Genomic DNA, 21,382 nt, shown 5'->3' with positions numbered 1-21,382 from the left:
GGCACCTTTCAACCCATGAATGGTCCAGTTGACATTACTGGGACTTGGTGAAAAGTTAAAATGCTTTTGAGCAGAAGTGAGACTATGTGGAAAAAGGCTTGTGGATATTTCTGTGATGAGTGCTAAATTCTCGGTGTGCAGAAAGGAAACCAAATGTAGCTAATAATAGTCAAACTGTAGAACTGTACTTCAGTTTCTCAGTGAAGGAGGTTGAAAGGATTATTTAATTCTCTCCTAAACATAGAACACAACTTTTAATGAAGGATTCAATGCGCACAGATGAGAATGTTTCAGACTTGACTCTCTAGTGTGGGGAGCGGATTACATTCTCCACAAATGCCTTTCCTACAGATGGATAGATCCAGAATTGGAAATGTGTGTGTTTAAACTAAAAAGGACATATGTTATGATGCAGCCTGGGAGCAGTAATCACAATCAGACTTCTATTGTACTTTGTATTATATGAACTACTTAAAAAATACCTACTATTGGTCAAAAAAAAAGCTGTGGTGTTAAAATACACTTGTATTAATAAAAATGTGGATTAATTCTATTTATGCAATAATAGCATAGTTCAAAGACAATATGGAAAAAAAATCTTTGTTAACAGATTTTTAATTGACGAACATCTTTCATCTAATACACCTATTCTTCTCAGTTGGAAAAAAAAAAAGAAAGAAAACATTTCCTATTTATCAGAAATGACGATGTAATATATTTCCCAACAGAATCTTTTAAAAAAACAAGTTGAAACACGAACAGCAGATGGTCGGAGAAGGATCACGCCTCTCTGCATAGCTCAGCTGGACACTGGGTACGTTTGGAAGTCGTCTTTAAAATCCTTCTTTACCTTTTTATCTTTTTTTTTTTTTTTTTTTCCTGATGCAAACTCAAAATTCTGACTCATTTTAATCTTATGGCATCTTAAAGCACTTGCTGGAAATGCCTTGTGTATGTTTATGGAATATTGTTTCAACCTATATTCTCTTAGCTGTAAGATCTCAATTCTAATAGATAAGGCTAATTCTCATTATCTACCGTTGTAGATGAGTGAACAATACTCTGATGTATTGCAGGTTCATACCTACATTAATAGTGGCTTTAGCGTCCTTTGTGTATGAGAAATTACTCTGGAAAGTTCGGTGGTGGTGCTTTATTTAGGTTGTGTATGAGTATCCACATGTGGAAAAGGGAAGAATGGAATAAACAGTTTATTTAAAATTATTAATTTTAAATTATTTTTAAATATTATTTTTAAATATATTTATTGAGAATATGTATTTGTTGTTTGTCTTTTTGCTTAGGGATTTTTCTACAGCATTTTTCAATAGCATCCCAATATCTGGATCTCTGTCTGGCTCAATGATGTCTTCTCAAAGTAACCAGCAGCTCATGTCATTAGATTCTAACGCAGCAAATTCCCTTAATACTTCAAAGCCTTCTGTAGAGCCAACAGCAACCAGTATAAAACCAACAGATGATGCAGCCAATAAAGATGGGTCAGTATTTGCAGTTTCATTTTTCGCTTACATGACTCTGTTTAGTTTTTAATTCTTGTTTACAGTTCTGTAATCAAGCAATTATTAAAGTGGTTTCCTTACCGCAAAACTTCAAGAATCTAACATTCCTGAAAACATTGAGATTTTATTAGTATTTGGTTACTCTAAATAGTGATAAATCAGTAATGAATAAATCCATATGCATAGTTCTGGAAATGAACTTCAATGCAAGGAGGTACACAGTTGATTGCTAATGCTCTAGCAAATTGACTTGCTTATAGATGACTGGGTTTTCCAGCAGTGGAAGTAATGAAGCCTGTTTTCCATCAAAGTCTGTCCTGTGTCCTGTAGATCTCCTCTCTTTAAACATGGTAATACTTCTTCCCTGTGTAACAACCCCATCGGATCAGGGCGAGCACAGTGACATTGACTTGTCAGTGCACATATGCTGATTGGCTAGTATGTCTTTCAAATTAATTATGGAACAACCAAATTTTACTTGCATTTCCCTCAGTGATAATACTGACTTGGTTTCTTCTCCTCAGTATGTTTTGATAGCATTTGTAAGAGGACAGTGTCATTGAAACCTCTACCACTCCATCAAATTTAGTTGAAATTGGCCACAGATTAAAAAATGAGTGGGTAGACTATGAGAAATGATTGACAGATGAAACTATTAAGTCTCCTTTTCTTTGGAAATTGGACTTCTAACTGCTTTTTAGTACAAACATCAGTTATCTTAGAGCCATTCTTTCTTTCAATTCATTCTCTGAATGAATTGAGAAATCTGTAAAGTAAACAGCTATTCAAATAACAGATCCCTGGAATGCTTTAGTGTGGGGAAAACACATTCCTTTCCCTTAGAGTTATGCTTGGAAAAGGCCTAATAATTAGTTTGGATTCTTCAACAAGAAAATCAAAACCTGGCTTGGGTTGTCTCAGCCCAAATTGTTTTATTGATAAACAGTGGAATTTAATCTTGTAATGGAAAGTTTTTGGTAACCTGAACAACGGGTAAAACTGGGAATCGCTGTCATCATTTAAAATAGTGATCCTTTCCCTTTGGGTACTTAAGTACCAGCTGAAAGTATCATTTCATTCCTGAATTAAAAATAGATAATGAATGCTTAGAGTCTTTTAGTCTACGTATATCTATGCAGACACATGAAGCTCTTAGCTCTGAGATGTATGAAACAGCTTTTGAGAGTGGGCAAAGCTTGCAAGACACTGAGGCATGAAAGGGGAAAAAGCGTATCATAATTCCTGTATGTACTTGAGTGAAAGGTTTTCAATATGGTTTCTAGCTAGTTGTTATGAGCAGTGCAGGTTACCAATATTAAATTTCTTTCAATCCTGTTTTCCTGTCCCTTTTATTAACAGTGTAAATGCTACCTCTGCCTCAACTGCTCCTCCTGCATCATCTTCCTCTGTGTTGACAACTCCATCCAAGATTGAACCTATGAAAGCATTTGATTCTAGATTTACAGAACGATCCAAAGCCACCTCAGGGACTGCTGTTGTAACAAATACAAATCAGACTGTTGTGGACAGGTAAGGCATAGCCTGGGGGGGAAAAAAAAAAAAGAAAAATATAGTAATGTAGAGAGTTCAAACACTGATTCTCTGTGGTGTGGATATCACGGTGCTGGCACTCTAGAAATTGTCTTGGGTCTCTTTCCCAACCAGGAGGAAAGAGATGGCTGTGAACAGGTAAATTCTTTGCTGGCAATATCCCTTTGTACATTTGTCTGTGGCATTTGGGATCAAGCAGCCTCTTCAAAATATTCTGAGTTAAAACTATTGTTACAAGAGGCAGTGTGTGCGCATGCCTCCGTGTGACTGCATGCATCTGTGCTCCTTAGAAGACAAAAATAGCCAGCCTGCATCTCTGTACAAGAGTGAGATTTACTTCAAGATAAATTACCATGCATGTCTGCAGAGGGCCTATCATCATAATAGCTGCAGATGTATTTCAGTTTTATGCCTTGAAGGCATGCAGAGGAGACGCTTTGATTTTTAAGGGGTTTTGGCTCTGGATCCACATGATTTTAAAAAAAAGAAGAAAGCCTTTGGTTTTGTGACATAGTGTGTTATGGCATAAGTATTCCTGCTTCACCAAAACACATGATAGAAAAAATAGCAGTCTTGAGAAAGAAGTATGTGGTTCCCCAACTTGTCAATAAAATGTGTTTTTACTAAATACCTCAATATTTTTATATCAAAGAATTGAACCATATGATGCAGAAGAAAGACGTATTAAATTACTCTCATAATTGCTTCTAATGTGTCAGTAAAGTATGGATAAAAGTGCATTGTTTGGCATAATTCAGATGCCAAAGAAAAAAGGTTTGGATTATGCAAGGTATGTCTAGGTAGCCGAGTGGTTATGGAATAAATGGCAAAACATTGTTGCAAGTTAATAACCAGCTATTGGAGGGAATGGGAAGAGTATGATTAAATGACCTATTTTAGAGTGTAATGGTTAACAAAAGAACTCACAGGGATTTGTACTTTGTCGTCTTTAGTTATATTGTATTCCTGAAATGGAAAATGAGCAGTGAGGTCATTTGTATGGTTTGCAGATGTGCATCTTACAGTAGTCAGAACTGAATAGGACAACTTTTGGGGATAGACAACAGAATGACAAATGAAGTTCTGCATGAGTAAGCAGAAAGTGTAACATCCATAGGAGGGGAAAAGAGCTACTCTTGCATCTTGGAGTGCTGAATTACTTGTATCAGCCCAGGGAAAGTGATCTGATTGTAACTGGAACTGAATGCTAAAATAAAGTTGTTATTTACAGCTTTATCCAATTGCTAACTGCTAGTTTGATTAATTTTTTTAAAGGAGAGTATATGTCTGATCAGCTTACATATATATATTGCACATTGTACTTTGCCATACCTCTTCGGCTTCCCGTATCTGAATACACACAAGCACAGCTAAGAATGTATCTTCTTACCTACAAGAGTGCAGTGCGTAGGGTATGTGGCAGCTTTTGGAATCAGCTTATATAAAACGTGAGATTTTTTTTTTACTTGCTCAGACTGAAGGATCAGAATTTCATTAAAGACAATAAGCCCAAGGATATTCTGGAGAGCAGCAGTGACAGTGAAGAGAAGATTCCAGCTGCTAAACCCCTCAGTGCACCCAAACGAAAACTGGAACTTGAGGGAGAAACAGTAGAAAAGAAGAAAAAAGGAAGGCCTCGAAAAGACTCCAGACTTGTACCAGTAACTTTAACTGTTCAGGTAAAATAAATAAGATTCATTGTGGCTTTCAGTGGTCATTTAATAAAGTCAGTCCTGTATTGACTTGTTCTATCAAGTCAGGGAAACACGAGTAGTATCAGTCCCTCAGAATTTTTAACCATCCCTCTTCCCTGCCTTTAAACTGATTTGTTTTAAAATTTAAAATTATAAAAAGCAGATGGTGTGGCAAATGTGTCCATCCTTTATAGAAATATGCAGCTACTTACCAAACAGTACCAGCATGCTAAGCAGTGATACCCTGCCAAATGACTGTGTAGAATAAAATGAAACACCATTAGTGTTTGGTGTTCTTTGATGGAGAGTGGCCCAAGCACAAGAGAGTGACTTGGATATGATGACTTAAATGGTTATGAACTTCCTAGGAACCGTCAAGTAGTAAGTTGCATTAGAGTTTCCATCATTTTAGGACATATAGATCCCTCTGTTTTCAGTATTCAGAGCTTAGCTTTTCCATGCAATATACCAGAATTTCCATTAATTAGTTCCAGCTGAAAGGTAGGGGAGGGGTCTGTTAAAAAAAAAAGACCATATCTAGTTTGTTTTGTTTTTTTTTTAATTCTTAGAAGCTATATTTAAAAATTTGTATTTATACAAGTAATCAAAAAAGATTAATATTTGCAATTGGCATTATTTGGAATTTAAAAAAAAAAAGTTTTTCTCTTTCAAATTTAATCTATATTATAGAATATCTGTTTTAAACTTTTTTTAATGGAAAAATTTAACCACTTTTGCAATTTTTTTTTTCCAGTCCCCAGCTACACTGGCCTCTGAGAAGGATGCTGCTTGCATCTCTGCACCAGCATTAGCACTTAAACTGCCAACCCCAATCCCACAGAAATCGTTTACTTTGCAAGTAAGTGGACTATAAAGGGGTAAAAAAGCTTAATACTTTAAAAAAAAAAAAGAATCCTCATTTTTTTAAAATATTCTTAGATTATTCAGGATCCTTTGATAAATTAACATTTGAATACATGTATTTGTTCAAGCAAGCAACATGGTATACTTAGCTTCTAAGAATATGTCTATATGAGAAAAGTTAATGGCAAATCAGCTTAAAATAGGACACTTCTGAACTAGCTAAACTTCAAAGAGGAATATCTCTGGTTCATCAGTCCCTCCTCCTGGTTAACCAAAGCATGTCGTAAAGATCAGAGGCTCCGACAGGAGTAACTGCTGCACTGTTATTACGGTTGTGTTGGTAGCATTCTGCTGAAGATTAAAAACAAGTGTTTTCTGAGAGCTCTCTGGAGGTGCTCTAGATCTGAAGAGACTGGCAAATAGTATTACTTCAGGTATTTATGAAATAATTTTTCTGCATGTTTAGGCTGTTGTAGTCTGATTCTAATTGCAAGATTGTAGGGAGACTGGACACATCTAGACTTGGTGTGGGGCCCTTAATTGGGAAGCACAGACTAGCACAACCTTTCTTCATTGTTATGCTCCAAAAACAAAGAAATTATTTGTGTTCTAGCCCAGACTGATTTTCAGAGGTCTGCTTCTTTTGAAGTACCACAGTGTATTTTGAAGCCATTTTAAACAAAGAATGCCATACTTAAATCCATTCTTAAAGTCAGCGTTGTTTTGGATCTAATAGTAGTTGCTGCTTTTTTGAGTAGTTGTTCTCCACTTCCAAAGAGTATTTTATTTTTTTGTTTTTCAGATAACTTCAGATCCATCAATGTACCTTGAAGTGGAGAATGAAATGACCACAGTGGGAGGTTCAAAGTTGAGCAGGTTAAAGTGTAATCGAGAAGGAAAGGAATGGGAGACGGTTCTCACCAGTCGAATTCTCTCTGCAGCAGGAAGCTGGTAAGAGCCTATTTTGGAGGAATTGGGAGCCTGCAGAGGATAAATAGTCCTGAAGGCCAGAAAACATTTTTAGGGGTGCGAAAGTACACTTTACAGAAAGTTAATTACGCCTAAACCCACATATTTACAAATAAGCAGAGACTCTACAAGTATTTTTTTTTCTACTTATTTAGAAAAGTTGATTAACTGGATCACTTCTGTTAGGGATTTTTGTGATTCTTTGTGCTTGGCTCAAGATGTCCTATTTCTCTTTCAGCTAACGTGGTCTAATACATTGATGCTTTTAAACTCTTATCCTGTGGAGTTGTTTGTAGGGATTCTGACTTATTTCTATTGAGTACTGCTATTTGCAGGTTTTATCACCACCCATTGTAATTTTTACGCAATCTTTCTTAATGTTTTGTGGATAAAAATATGTACTGCTCTTAGTCTTAAGACCAGTTCCACTCCAAGTATTAGCTCTATGCAGTCTTAAAGCATCACAAATTCTCATTAGTCAGTTACAACTATTTTGCTGTGTATTTAAATTTCTCCTTTAAAGTGGACTAAATCGTGGTAAGTGACAGTTGTTCAAGTGCTAACCACTAAAGAGTGAAAAATTTGGAGCAGGATGTTTTGCGACGTAGAAGTATTTTCCTGAGTCTTTTGATTTTTTTTTCTCTTTATTTTTCTCAACTTTGCTTAGTTCCAACCTCAGAGTTTAAATTGAAATTATGTTTCTGAAGCCTGAACCATGAGATTCAGTACTTGTCAGAATTTTTTTTAAACATTTTAACTTGAGTTTTATGCTGATTCTTCAGCAACACCCTTAAGTTGTTAATATTTGTAGCTAGTAGTAATAGCTTTTATTACACAGGCATGCATAGTTGAAAAAATTAGACAAGCTTGCAGATGTATAATGCTTTGTCCACGTCTGAAAAAGAAGCAATGGATTTTAAAGCTAAATACAAATTCAGGCCTGAAGAAGAGCTTGTGTATACCCAAAAGCTTTACTGATATTTCAACAATGCCACTTGGGCTAATAAAAGATATTGTCTCGGGCTGCAAACCTTCTGCCCATCTCCTTAGACCATCATAGTTATAACCAACTTAAGGAGGCATAGAACGTACCTATAGATGAACTGTGCCCTTTTTGAACTTTTCCTTTGGTACCCAGGATTTATTTAAAAGATGTAATAGTTACCCTGTGGGGAAGTAGCCCAAGTTTGTGATAAATTAAGAAATCAGTCTTGTTTTACACTGCTTGCGTTTGACAAAATGTAAATGTCTCTTTTTGATCTCTCTCCTTTTTTTTACTTTTTTTTTAGTGAGATTGTAAGTGTAGCCTGTGAGAAACGAACCTTGTCAGTATTTTCAGCTTGTGGTCGTCGCCTTCTTCCCCCTATAATATTGAATACACCCATTTCCACCCTGCATTGCACAGGTTCTTACATCATGGCTCTCACCACTGCTGCTACGCTCTCTGTTTGGTAAGTACAGTATTAGGCTGCAACAGTTGGCTGGGCTGATTTTCATAGGTTACTCTGTTCCGTTGTGTCGATGCATTGCTGTTGGAAGTGAGGCTTAAACCAAAGCACGTCTGAACACAAGTAGTCCGTTTTTGGATATAATATGAAGAATTAATTGGGCAGGACTTGAATCCTGTTTCTTTTCTGGTCTAGGATGATTCATAATATTGAATTTGATTCTAGAAGGAAGATAGATGATCAGCTAGAAGTTACTAGTTTAAACAGCCTCCCTAGGATAGACTAGTGTCATGCATATGGAATAGATTGAGGGGGGGAAAAAGAGAAATATGGATATTTCCAACTTCCATCATACTTAGCCAATAAAGTACATGAGTTTCAGAGTTAGAAGTACTCGCCATCTTCAAGATACCAAGATAAAAACCGCAGTACTTGTTTACATTTGTTGAATTTAATCTAATGTCTCATGCAAGTCAGAGCTCCTAAAGGAGTTATTTGGATCCTTAATGTTTGCTTAGCTGTAATGAGGTTTCCTGATAAAGAGCCATAAAAGTTGTTCTCTGCTGTTGACTTGTCTTGCTGTAAGGGTTTTGAGTTTGCCAAAATAATTTTGTCAAAGCAATGAAGAAAATGTCAAAACCAAAAAACCACACTCCCCAAAAAACCCCACTTAGTCATGAATATTGAAGAAGTGCATTTGTTAAATTACTTTGAAGCTTTCAGTTGTTTTTAAACTGCAGACTTGTCCTTTTGTTTTTTTCAGGGATGTTCACAAGCAGAAAGCCATTGTTAGAGATGAGTCTTTGCAAACAATATTTTCAGGTAATAAAAAGGGTCATTTATTTACCAACCTTTGAGCCCCCCTGTACTATTTAGTGCCGTTTATGAATAAACTGAAATTTTACAAAACCTGAAAATCCTAAACGAGTACTTTTACTTTGTTATTGTGTAATAAAGGGAAGTCATTGGCAATGTTGAAATACAGTAGAAATAACTGAGATGAGAATATCAGCGGTTAACAGGCTTGTACAAGATTCTGTAGCTTCTTATATTCTGGCTTGCTTCTGAATGTGAAGATTCAGTGTTGTGAAGACCACAAACCAAATATTTTATGTAAGTCTGCTATTACAGCAATTTCTCTGTGTGCACTTTGCATGTGTATTATTTTAATGATGAACAACAACTGGTTGTCTCAAATTCTTTATTTCAAATTCTTCATTGCCCATGTCTGGCACAAAACAAATGACCAAGAAAGCAGCGTCTCAGAGCACATTGGCTTCTCTTTTAGCTTTAATCCATACAGTACTAATCAAAACTACCTAGAGAAGTAGTTGTACTAGCAGTTTGCAAATGTCTTCATCAGAAGTTACAAGCACAAAACCTGGGCGTGGGATATGCTGGGAAATGAGAGACTCCAGCTATCGCACTTACACAACGTTCTTAGAGAGCACACTTTTCTAAGTATGCTGGTTTTTAGAATTTTAACTCAATGGGAAAAAGAAAGATAAAGGCTTCTTGGGTTACAGAAGACATGGCAGAATTGAAAGATTGCCCCTAGATATGGAGAACGTTTCCCGTTAAGCCAACATTCTGTATAAATTGCAGCATCAAGATTGAAAATGTGTTTTGCAAAAGAGTGATTTTAATGCTACTGCACTGAGCCTGGTGCTTACATCATCTTGTGTCTTGACTTTCCTGTCACTGCTTGGGAATAACATTTACTGAACCTTTTTCTGTTGGTTGCTATGACTGATAATTAATGGTGGATAGCGTTTTTTACCAGTATGAATGTTATGCAAGGCTCCAAAAGAAATACCTTGATCTGATTTGACTTGTAGGAAGTGATGCAACCGTCTCTCAGATCTTGCTGACTCAGCATGGTATACCTGTAATGAGCATGTCCGATGGAAAGGCATACTGTTTTAATCCTTCTCTTTCTACATGGTAAGTTATATATTATTTCCTGCTTTTACAATTAAGCTGAACTCACATGTATTCTGATTTACTGTTTCACTCCATATTTTGAAGGTTAGTGTGAGTAGGATCACATGCCAGGCTTAGTTTTGCTTTGGTTCACTATTGTATGTCTAGGCTTTACTCTATTATATTATGATTTTTTTATGTTTAAATAAATTTAAAAATTAAAAAAGTTAATCTTTTTTAATTACTTAATTACTTTAATTAAAGTAAGTACATCTTACTTTATCACTCTTTCCTACACAGTGCATACTCTTTTATTAACATACGCGCCTATAGGTACTTTTGGTGATGTACATCAGTTGGATCTGTCAAGCAGTTGGCAATGATTAAAGACAATCTAGCCTTACAATTCATGTTTTTACGTAAAAGAATGCAGTTCTGTAAAATTTGTCAAAACTATTTTCAGGGGTTTGTTGGGAGTTTAGACACGTTAAAATTATTTTGCCCAATTTCCAGAGAAAATAAGACCTAAGCACTCCAATCCTGACCATGTAAGTGCCTGACTTTGTTAGTCCCCATCACTCCTTAATATTTTTCTGAATCTGATGACCAGTCAAGTTTGAAGAGAGCTCTTTGTCTCCAAGATGTAAAAGTTTAATGAAGTTAGTAAGTCAGGTAGGGGAGAAGGGAAGAAATCATTATACCTAAGAGGATTCCCGTGGAAGAGTCATTACTGATGTCCTAAATATGAGGAAAGGCTTCATAAGAGTCTGTGCGTTCTTTGGTATCGGATAGGCTTTCCCCATGGATTCTCTTAATGCTGTCAAGGCATAAGCTCCCATAAAAAATTTCCATGGTTAAATTATTTACAGTGTCTTTCCAAAACAGATTTATTGTTGTCTTTCTAAGAGGAAAAAACATGTTGCAGACTTAATATAATTGTGGTACTTAGTGTAATGAGCATGCTTGATGAAAGGGCTTATTGTTTTAATTCCTCCTTAGAATAATTGTTACTAGTCAGCTACTTGATGTGAATCCTTTGGAAAAGAAAAAACACCTTATTTGTTCTTTAGATAAACTGAGAAATTACACAGAAATTTTCCCAGTCAGTAAGGAGGAGAGGACAGGCTCTTGGCCATAATTCTGAAGTTGCTGTCATTTCTTAGTTTGCACCAGATCTTTGGCCATGTATAAGAGAGCAATCCCTTTAGTCATCATACAAATTTAAACCATGATAAAGCAGTAAAGGGTATTTTAAATATTTGTGCCATTTTACCTCTGAGCTGTCTGGAGGTCTAAACTTAGCATTGGTTTGAGCCCTTGATTCCCTTGGCATCTCAAACCAGTGAAAATGATATCCTTGATGAGGTGTGGAAATGCCAGCTGTAACTGCCAACTCCCTCTATATGAAGGAATAGCTGTAATGTATGGGAAAGATTGTCAACGTATGTGGTCTGTGATGACTGGTCTGTGGTAAAGTCAAGTTCTTAACGAGAAAGTCATTACCTGTATTCATTCCAGTCTTCTTTCTGGAGCATGATTTCTTATTAGATGTAAAATGACAAGTAGAAAGTTCATTTCCTTCAAAACTAATGCTAAATTGTATTATACAATTAATATTGTGAACTTTGAGGCTCGGACATTTCCATGACAGCAGAAGCAGAATTTGGATGTGGAGTGGGAACAGTTGGGGCCTGCAGAATTCCTGAGCACCTCGGTGGTATTTTTTTGGTTATCAGGTTGGGCTTTGAAGCAGAACAGAGCTGGATCCCCTGATAGCACTGCTTGCTCTCCTCAAACTTGCTTTTTGTTTGTTTGCTTTCTTTTAGGAATCTTGTTTCTGACAAACAGGACTCTCTAGCACAATGTGCAGACTTCAGGAACAGTTTACCCTCCCAAGAAGCCATGCTGTGTTCCGGGCCCTTAGCTGTAATACAGGGACGAACATCAAAGTACGCACTTAATTGCTTCATTTGATCAGCATGTTTGTCTTTTTTTTTTCTATTAATTATTCATGTGCTTGAATCAGTGAGTTAATTCTTAAGATGCTAATGGCACTGAAAATTATCAGTAGCTCATAGAGTGGGTTTGTTTTTTTTTTTTTTTTTTTAGACCTTGGGGGCAGGAAAGCATGCTCTAAACTTAATCATTTTAAGGCTCTTCTTTATTGGATGGATAAAGTATTTGACAATTCTGTACATGTAATGTTTTGATTAGTTAAACTGCATTTTCTTACATTTTATATTTTAATTTTTAGTTTACCATCTTTGGAGTAGGCCTACAGATTTTGAGTAGCTCAGTTGTCGTCAAGGGATCTATTTAATGAAGTCTTTGAGAAAGTTGAGTGATTAGCTTCACATCTGAGTTTAAATGTTTTTTGTGAGAAAAACTGTATAGAGTTGTATGATTTTAATGCTGTTCTCTTGTCGGGGGAGGGGAATTAATTGGGAAATACACTTGAAATCCAAACAAACAACACTCTCTTTTTGAGAGAGATAAAATATCAGACTGAAAAATTAGCATTTTTTTCAAAAAGGAAATAATTGGTTACTTTTTTCAAATTAGCCTTCTTATGACAATGTGTTTATTTGCAAGAAATCTTCTAAATGCTTTCAGCTAACTTTATATCTTGTGTTGGTTTTGTGACTTTCATCTGTGAGGGGCAAAGAAAGGTAAAGCAGTCATCTTAATTTCCTATAAACATTTAGGAGCACTTGGTCACTGAAAAGCATTGTGTTTTTAAAGAGAAGACAGATGAAAGGAAGAGGGAAAGAACAGGAGGCAGAAACTCCTCTGTGGACCTTGATACTTGTAAATGGTCCAGTGAGAGGGGAAGGCAGTTTGCTATGAAGTGCTGCCTTTGTCATTAAAAGCTTGAACTCTGGAAGCACTAGGTGCCTCTGAAAGATAAGCATAGAATAGCTTGTACTACAAAAATATATATTCCTTAAACTAGTATCTGATTTTATGGCTGGCATGTTAATTTTTCTTTGGTTTTGTAGTTCAGGAAGGCAAGCTGCAAGATTGTTCTCCATGCCTCATTTAGTGCAACAAGAAACAACACTTGCATACCTGGAGAACCAGATAGCAGCAGCACTTATGTTACAGTCCAGTCATGAATATCGCCACTGGCTCCTTATCTATGCACGGTACCTAGTTAATGAAGGTGAGACCTGCCATGCTGTGTCACTTGTTTGCAGCTCTGGAGGATTTTTAAGAAATGCTCTATTCACATCATGTCTATGTATGATTGCACTTAACGTTCTCCTTTTAGCACTTGGCTTCTGGACTCAGAGTTTACTTAAAACTAAAACAAACTGCTGAAGCGCATTTGCTTCCTATAGTGCTTAGTACTGAGGAATCCTGTTTTGGCACACGGACTATGAGCAGATGATGGTCTGGGGAAACAGTGCCATCTGTGGACTTCAGCAGTAGGAATTGCACGGTAAAAAAGCCCAGTGGTCCGTCAGGCATATCATATGTGCGTACGAGGAACCAGCAGCACCTTGTAAAACACATAATGTTCCTCAGCCAGCTGATGGTTGCTGCTTGATGTGAAATAGAAGAGTTGCTCGGTCTCTGACACTTTGTACCAGACCACATGAAACTGCAGAGAATTTGCTTGTATTACTTGCACTTTGTACTTTTTTTACATTCTAAAATTTCAACAGCCTGTACTGGTGAGCTCCGCAGGTTAAATTCCGTGAGGAAAGAAACCCACAAGAAAGGTTGCTTGTGTCTATTTTGTATTCGAATAGACTGTATTTCTATGCTATTATGTTAAATAAGGTTAACCAGCTGACTTTATTCTTCTTGGATTCTAAAGATCTCTGTTGTACCTCTGCTTGTCTGCATTCCTAATTTAGTAGTTCCCATTGTATTAATTCAGCCTTATTTCTCACCGTGCATAATCGCTTTACACAGAGGGAAGCAAAATGGTTCATGTTAGGCCACCTAATAGGAGTTGGCAGAATTAAAATTGAACTCATTAATTCCTGCCTTTTGACCCCTACCTTATTTAACAAGAGAGCTTGATGAACTGCATGAGATTCTCTCTGTCCTTCCCCAGTTGAAATTAAAACGTTCATCTTGGGTCATATGCTAAAGAGATGGTTATACTTTTAAAAGACCTCACTAATTGAGAACCTCTCTGTGTGTGCAGGGTTCATCCTGCACTGCGCAGATGTCACAGCCTTGCACGTGTGTATACATTGGATGTCACTGTGAATTCTGCTTTGCCACACACGTATTACTATTTCGCTAGTTGTCTAGGTCTGCTGAATTTTGAAAATGGCACATCCTGTTATTTACCCTTTATTCCTATCATGGTTTCAACATTTAATGAATTCTAATCCATTAAAATATTCCATCCATTATAGCTTGATTGGCAAGTTACTCTTGAACGGATGACTTTGTTACTTGCAAGGGAATTCCCCCCTCTGATTTTTTGGGTGAATAAAGCTGGCCTGGAAACTGTGTGTGGTTTTATTAAAGGTTTTCTTTTACTTTTAAACTCTTGTGCCTATTAATTGGATCCATTTTAATTGTGTTATAAGCTCTTTTGCTAAGGGTTTGAGAGATCTCTTCTAGTTTAGTAATATTTTAATATTTCAGAAGAATGTCTGATGTATTTATTTATTACTACTGACTCAATTTTTCCAAATTCATATATTGCCATTAAATGCAACCTAACAGCTTTTCCCCTTCACTGGTTTTCATCTTGTGGCTTTCCAATTCTTGTGATTTTTTTTTTTCTATTAGTTCTCTGGCTGTTGAAGTCTGTCGGTTTTCCAGTGTTTTTTGGTTATTTATCTGGGACGGGGGAGTGAGGTTGAGATCACGGCAGCTCTTAAAACAAACTGGAGTAGCTACTTCAGTTTTTCTCCCTATTGTAGATCGTCTTTAGTGGTGTTTTTGGTTTGAGAACTTAAAACCCTTTGGAACTCTAAGATAAATCCTTTACAAATCATCTTATCTTTCCAAAGATTTACTGTTAGAAGAATAATATATGTTTTCAGAAATCGATGGTTTTGGTTTTATTTTATTCTAGATACTTGTAACTTGTTCCTGAATATTGTCAGTTACATTGTAGCGTGGTTATATATAGTGAAATGCTTATGAATGTGATTTTATTTTCTGATAATATTCAGGGTTTGAATATCGTTTGCGAGAATTATGCAAGGATTTACTGGGTCCAGTCCATTACTCAGCTGGAAGTCAGTGGGAATCAACAGTTATGGTAAGTCCTGATAATAGTTTAACAAAGAACGAGGAAGAGTTTCCCATGAAAATTACAGAACAGGGATAGACATGTTCTGTAAAATATGATTAAACTTAGTGGCAAAAAAAGCAATCACATTATTTTTGCTGACCCTGGAACTCTTTCCGTATTCTGCTCTAATCTCATAAGCAGGCTTCCTCCCATGGCACTTTTACTAATTTCATGTGAAACTGTAGACAAATACTTAGTGCCACAGTCTCAGCTATGGTGCTGTCTCGAATATCATGCAGATGGAGCAGAGTTACGTGTTCAGGTCTCCACGTTCTTCAGACGGCAACTTTGAAATGGTGACATGCCAATGAAATATCTTCCCTTCTCAGAGCACGTCTGGAGGCTGTAACTGCAGAGGCTGCACCAGCTTCATGAGTGTATATACATGTAAAGACAGTTTTTATTCAGGGAGTCATGTAAGCAGAGTAAACATAAAATACACAGCCCTCTCCAGGCAGGAAAAAAGGCGTGAATCTTAAACAGCTCTGTCAAATATATTCGTGATATCAAGTAATACATTCTGAGGATGCTTTTGTGGTTTTTGTGCAGGGTTTACGAAAGAGAGAACTATTGAAAGAGCTTCTTCCTGTTATTGGACAGAACCTCCGCTTCCAGAGGCTTTTCACAGAATATCAAGAGCAGCTAGACATCTTGAGAGACAAGTAGCATTTCCCCAGATTTTCCCCGCGGGGCCTGGTCCGAGAGAAACTGATCAACAGCATTGACCAGAGACAGAAGAGGAGCGAGAGCCCGGTCAGTAGGGACACTCCTGAAGAGGGCAGTGCCATAAGGGTCCCAGATGCTTCAGGAGTGACCCGCTTTTGTTTTTAAAGAAGCTCACAAGTGGATTTGTGAAAATGATGAGTGGATGAGCTAGACCGTTTCCTGAGTGAAACTTAACCATCGAAGCTGTGGCCTCTGTTTCTATGGAAAGTCGTGGATATGTGCTTCAGGGGGGTCCTTTTGGATCTGGATCTCATTTTAATATCAAAACTAGCTGAGAACTGTTTGTGGGGTTTCTTGGATGTCCTGTGAAAAGCACAGTACTTCAGAGTACACTGAACAGCATATTTAACCCTGTTTAGGGTTTTTTGCCTGAGGATTTATTGAGGCTCAACACTATATTAAATTAGATGAATGAGCCACATAAAAAGAAATTTCGTAAATATTAATGTATTATGCAGCCAATAGACTCTTTCCTGTGAATATAATAATAATAATAAGAGGCTGTTCTAACACATGGACTATTTTTGTACTAGAATTTGCTAACTTGTAATATGGAATTTTATTTGGCCAATAATCAGGCTATCTACAAAGTCATCTTGTAGGAAATTTAACTCTAAATACAAAAGCTATGTTTCAAAATAATTCTACCAAATTAACATGTCATCATCTGGTTTTTAATTTTTAAACGTTTGTAAAAGGCATTTTGGGGGGAGGGGGAGGGATACAGTGGGGTGGCTCTTTTTGTAAGTACAAAAATAAATTAACCTTGCATTGGTTTAAAAAACAAACCAAAACATGGTCTTGAATTATTACAAAGGGCAAAAGCATCTCCAGAAATGTCAATACAGGCTGAATCATGTTAACAAGTGTAGAAATAAATAATACCGTCTGGATGATCTTTCCTCTGTGGTGAGACAAGCACTTGTGATCTCCCTAGAGCAACTACAACATTTTCTCTTGGAGCCAGGTCTCAGCTGAGCGAGCGGGAGCTGTGTGGGAGTGCTCGTTATCTCAGGCAACACAAAGCAAAATGGGCTCCTCTGACCAGGGCCGAAAGTGGTCAGCGCTGCAACAAGAAGTGAGCTTCATGCAGTTACGGCCATGTGCCTTGTGTGGCGTTTCATAACAACAAAATAGTGCTGGTGCCCTGCCAGCAGTTCACTTGTGGGGTAGTTTGGGAATTACACTGAAACCAAATCAATCAACTTGTTTTCTCTCCCAAAGTATGCTTGGTGCTGGGAAAGAAGCAAGTGTATGTGTTGGCTCTTCCCAGGACCTGACTGTTCAGGTGTGCCCCAGTTTATTGCCTTAGTTTGAGATGTTTTGAGTAAGAAAATGTCCTGGTTTGGCCTAAACCAGGCCAATTTTCCTTTCAGTGATTTTTACTTTCAGCTAAGTCTCTTCTAAGTAACTGCACTTTCTGAAACTAACTGCATGTTTTGCAGACAGCGTCTGCTTCCAGAACTGATAACGCTCGAAGTTTGTAGTTATCGCTGAGGCAGCGGTAGGGATGTTGTGCAGAAAGGCTCTTGCTGTACTTAGTGTTAGAGAAACCAAGGTCACTGCTAAATTCCTCACTGCTTACGAGTAAAGAGCCGAAGGGGGGTCGCAGCTGCAGGGGGGGAGCGGACAGGGCAGGTGACCCAAAATTGACCAACGAAGGTATTCCATCCCATACACGTCATTCTCGGTATAAAGCGGGGGGATCACGAGGGTCTCGCTCTCTTTCTGCTATGGCCGGTGTCTGAAGAGGACTCTGTCTGTTTTCCTGCTGCCCCCGATCCCGATCCGTGCATTCCCGAATCCAGCTCTGGACCGTCACTAGGCCCAGCCTGGGCCTTCCCAGAGCCTGCCCTGCAGTGCCGGTGGTGACATGGCTGACTTCAGGGGAGCTCAATCTTGGTTTTGTATATATATTTGTATATATTTGATTATTTCTATTATTATTATTATACTCTTTATTATAATTTATTAAAACTGTTTTAACTTTCCAACCCGGAAGTCTCTCTCCCTTTTCCCTTTCCCTTTCCCTTTGCGGGGGGTGGGGGGGAGGGTTAACAGCATCTGCCACAGGTTTAATAGCCGGCCCAGCTTTAAACTGTGACAGAAAATTAGTATTGAAATGAGTAAGTGTATTCAAACCCTCGTAAAAGGGCAGTTTCTCCCTTAAACTTATAGCAAAAACAAACAATATTCTTCACCCTCAGCCAGGAAAAGGATTAGCTGTGCTCCTGTGGACTTTGGCTGAAGGGGACTGACCCTCTTCAGAGAGGCGACTCTGCAGTTATAGGGTTATCTGAATCCTAGAGGGAGGGATGTGTTCTTTAAGGCAACAAATCCTCCAAATGTGGGGTTTTGGAGGGTTTTGTTGCCTTCTGTATTCAAATACCAGACCTGACAGACACCAGGTTACTTCTTGGTTCAGTGATCTCATGTACACTCTGACTGAAGTGTCCTGAAGAGCAATAAAAACAACTGACTTAGCAGCTATTCTTCAGTATGGCATCAGTGAATTTTCAACAAGCAGTGGGAAATGTAGTGGCAGCACAGCTTGATTCTGTGTGTACCTGCTGGGGAAAATGAAGGTGATAAGGAGAGCCATCCGAGTTCCCCTGACCTCTAGTCCAAAAAGTTTAATGGTACGGTGACATCCAGTTGTGGTAGTGCTGTGAATGATTCATATGCTATTGCCAATTAGTCTACAGTCATGGGAACTGGCATTATATTCCTCATGGAGTAGAATCATAGAATGTTTGGGTTGGAAGGGACCTTTAAAGGTCATCTAGTCCAACACCCCTGCCATGAGCAGGGATATCTGCAACTAATCAGGTTGTGCTCGTGTATGCAGGCAAGCAACCCACTGAAATGACTAAAATAGGAGATAGACACCATGTTTTGGGGAAAAGGTGGGTCTGGTCCAAAGTCTGGTCAGTGGGAGTCTGGCTATCAGCTTCCATGGATTTTGACTCTTGACCATTCTGTGTAGGCAGCTGCCAGGTTGATGGTTTAACAAGGAAAGAACAAACGAGCATGGATAGTTTTGGAGGTGTTTGATAAGTGAAAGCTCTGAGACAGGTGGCTATTTCCTTCTGCTAAAGGCAAGATGTTTGGATTCTGGCCGTTGTCTGGTCAGCCTTGTGCTGTTCATACCGGTCTTGTAATAAATGCTGTTTAATAGGATTTAAAGGTAATTAACTAAGGGAAAGTAAGTTCTTCTTTGTCATTAAGTCTTTGAAGAGACACTGAAATACTTTTTATGAAGCGCTGTCTCCATTTTAGATCCTACGTAGGTTTTTCTGACCATTTTTTCTCGGGAGGTTCTGTCACTGCCCAACAGACCAGGAATATTGTGATTTTTAAATTCCATGCAACAAACTATTTTTAAAAGAAGAACATTTTTCTTCAATTGGATATTTTGGCATTTTCTGCTTACATTCAGCACCACCTTTTTTCAGACGAGGGCTATGAGTACTCTGCTTAAGGCTGTATTACATTATCGAAGGAAACCTGCAGCAAAACCAACAAGGAGCCCTTCCAGAGCGGCAGCGTGGGCAGGTTGTTTTGAACAACCAAGGAGCTTTAATTAATGGTTTGGATGGGGAATGGGGAAGGTCACAGGGGGATCAGACATTCTCACTACGACCCGGGCAGAGCACACCTGCCCGAACTCCCTCAGGGCTCCCCCGGCGCCGCTGAGGGAGGCCCCAACCGCAGCTACAGCAAAAACTGAAATAAAATGAGATTGAGCCGGGCGCCGGGTTCTGGGGCACAGACTCGTCTGCAGGCAGCCGAAAGGCCACACGTCTGTGCTACGTGCAGGCGCTGTCCCGCCAGCGGGCCCGCACCGCCCGCCTCCCCTCAGCGCTCCCCGCCCCTCAGCCCGGCCGGCCCCGGAACGCCGCCCGCCGCCCGTGTTTCCGCGGCGGGGCCTTTCGCCGCCGCACCCGCACCGGAAGCGCCGCGGCCGCAACTGTGAGCTCACGAGCGGCTGGGAGCGATCCACGGAGCCGTGTCCCCGAGGGCCGGCGGGCTGAGCCGCCGCCATGGGGAAGAGGCAGCACCAGAAGGATAAGATGTGAGCGCGGGCGTGCGCGGGGGCGGCCCGGGCGGGGCGGGGCGGGGGGCGCCTCGGGGCCTGCCGGGGTGTGGGAGGGCGGGGGTGGCTGCGGCTGCTTGTGGGGAGGGAGGGAGGGAGGGAGTGACCGAGTGACCGACCGAGTGACCGACCGAGTGACCGGCCCCGCTGTCTCGGCAGGTACATCACGTGCGCGGAGTACACGCAGTTCTACGGGGGCAAGAAAGCAGGTAAAGGGGTGAAGGGTGCCCCCAGATTGACTTCGGTGGGGTCGTTTAACTCGGGGTGGCCGCTGAAGCGACCCCCTTGCTCGGAGCATCCCTGGTAGCAGCAGGGCTGTCTGGGCTCCTCCCGAGCCGGCCCCTGAGCCCCGGGGCTGTGCATCTGGGGGTCCTAAAATCGGCGGGGCTGATCGGCGTGAAAACGGCAGAAATTCGAGGTTTAACGCCCAGATGAGCTGTCCCTGCCAACAAGTTCTGTGCCCGCTGGTAGGGCAGGGCCTGAAGGTGTTTGCAGTGTTAATCATCAGATTTAATCTCAGTGCTGTCGGTCTGTCAGAGCTCTGTTTCAATTTTTTTTCTGTTCGTGTAATTTTGGTTGAGGAGTGTACTTGTGCTCTGCGGGAGAAGTCCGATTTTAGTTACAGTTTTGCAAGGTTTTGTGTATTTATCCTTGTTATGAGTAAATTGCCACCATGTATATAGCAAAATGTAACTCTCAAGTGTTTCTTTGTTATCTAGACTACTAAGTATTTATTAAAATCCTGATGGTTTTTTTTTTCATAAACAGACCTTCCACGCACTACTTTTAGACGTTTATCATTTGATCACTGCAGGTAAGACAACAAATTTGCATTATCATTATTAAATGATGCATCTATTTATCAGGCTGTTGACGTTGAACTGAGCCGTGTTCTTCCAAGGTAGTTACTTGCATTGACTTGTGCCTGCTGTGATTGCAATGCAGCAAGAAAAAATTCAATAAGAACTGAAACAATATATGTACCTTCCATGATTAGTGTCTGCAGAGATTGAATCTCGTGGCTAAAAGAATACACAAGTGAAAAAATAATTCAGAACAATTATTGTGTACATTTCAGTCTTTCAAGTCTGTGTAATCGGGACCTGCATCTACTTTTCCCTGGTCAGAATATGCTTGGTCAATCATTTGTCTTTCTGAGGCAGTGATTAGATAGATTGAAGCAATATTTAAGCTAGTTTTTTGTGTTTAGAGTTTACTGCTTGAAGTGCTAGAGTGAAAGAAGGCAGTTATTAGAAGTGGGTTAGAAATCCTCTTGTAAATCAAATAGTTCAAGAAGTTACCATCCACATCTACAAACTGCT

The 21,382-nt window shown here is 39.2% G+C and overlaps 2 protein-coding genes across 4 annotated transcripts in view; both read left to right on the top strand.

Moving 5' to 3' along the window:
• HIRA (histone cell cycle regulator) overlaps positions 1–16,671 on the top strand; it is a 36,004-nt gene extending 19,333 nt beyond the window's left edge. For all 3 annotated transcript variants that reach the window (XM_068412574.1, XM_068412573.1, XM_068412572.1), the window contains exons 13-25: positions 729–814; positions 1,305–1,499; positions 2,880–3,050; positions 4,546–4,750; positions 5,520–5,624; positions 6,432–6,580; positions 7,888–8,049; positions 8,810–8,868; positions 9,885–9,990; positions 11,796–11,918; positions 12,969–13,132; positions 15,117–15,205; positions 15,788–16,671. In XM_068412574.1, coding sequence (XP_068268675.1) covers positions 729–814; positions 1,305–1,499; positions 2,880–3,050; positions 4,546–4,750; positions 5,520–5,624; positions 6,432–6,580; positions 7,888–8,049; positions 8,810–8,868; positions 9,885–9,990; positions 11,796–11,918; positions 12,969–13,132; positions 15,117–15,205; positions 15,788–15,904 — 1,731 coding nt within the window. In that variant the 3' untranslated portion in view covers positions 15,905–16,671. The remainder of the gene's footprint in view (positions 1–728; positions 815–1,304; positions 1,500–2,879; positions 3,051–4,545; positions 4,751–5,519; positions 5,625–6,431; positions 6,581–7,887; positions 8,050–8,809; positions 8,869–9,884; positions 9,991–11,795; positions 11,919–12,968; positions 13,133–15,116; positions 15,206–15,787) is intronic.
• A 3,249-nt stretch (positions 16,672–19,920) lies between these two features.
• PPIL2 (peptidylprolyl isomerase like 2) overlaps positions 19,921–21,382 on the top strand; it is a 73,064-nt gene continuing 71,602 nt past the window's right edge. Inside the window, exons 1-3 of the mRNA XM_068412530.1 lie at positions 19,921–20,039; positions 20,220–20,269; positions 20,829–20,874. Coding sequence (XP_068268631.1) covers positions 20,008–20,039; positions 20,220–20,269; positions 20,829–20,874 — 128 coding nt within the window. The 5' untranslated portion in view covers positions 19,921–20,007. The remainder of the gene's footprint in view (positions 20,040–20,219; positions 20,270–20,828; positions 20,875–21,382) is intronic.

This window comes from Nyctibius grandis, chromosome 14 (assembly GCF_013368605.1).
Source record: "Nyctibius grandis isolate bNycGra1 chromosome 14, bNycGra1.pri, whole genome shotgun sequence".
Taxonomy (NCBI): domain Eukaryota; kingdom Metazoa; phylum Chordata; class Aves; order Nyctibiiformes; family Nyctibiidae; genus Nyctibius; species Nyctibius grandis.
The sequence above is the reverse complement of the archived record's forward strand: the minus strand, read 5'-3'. Positions and strand labels throughout refer to the sequence as shown.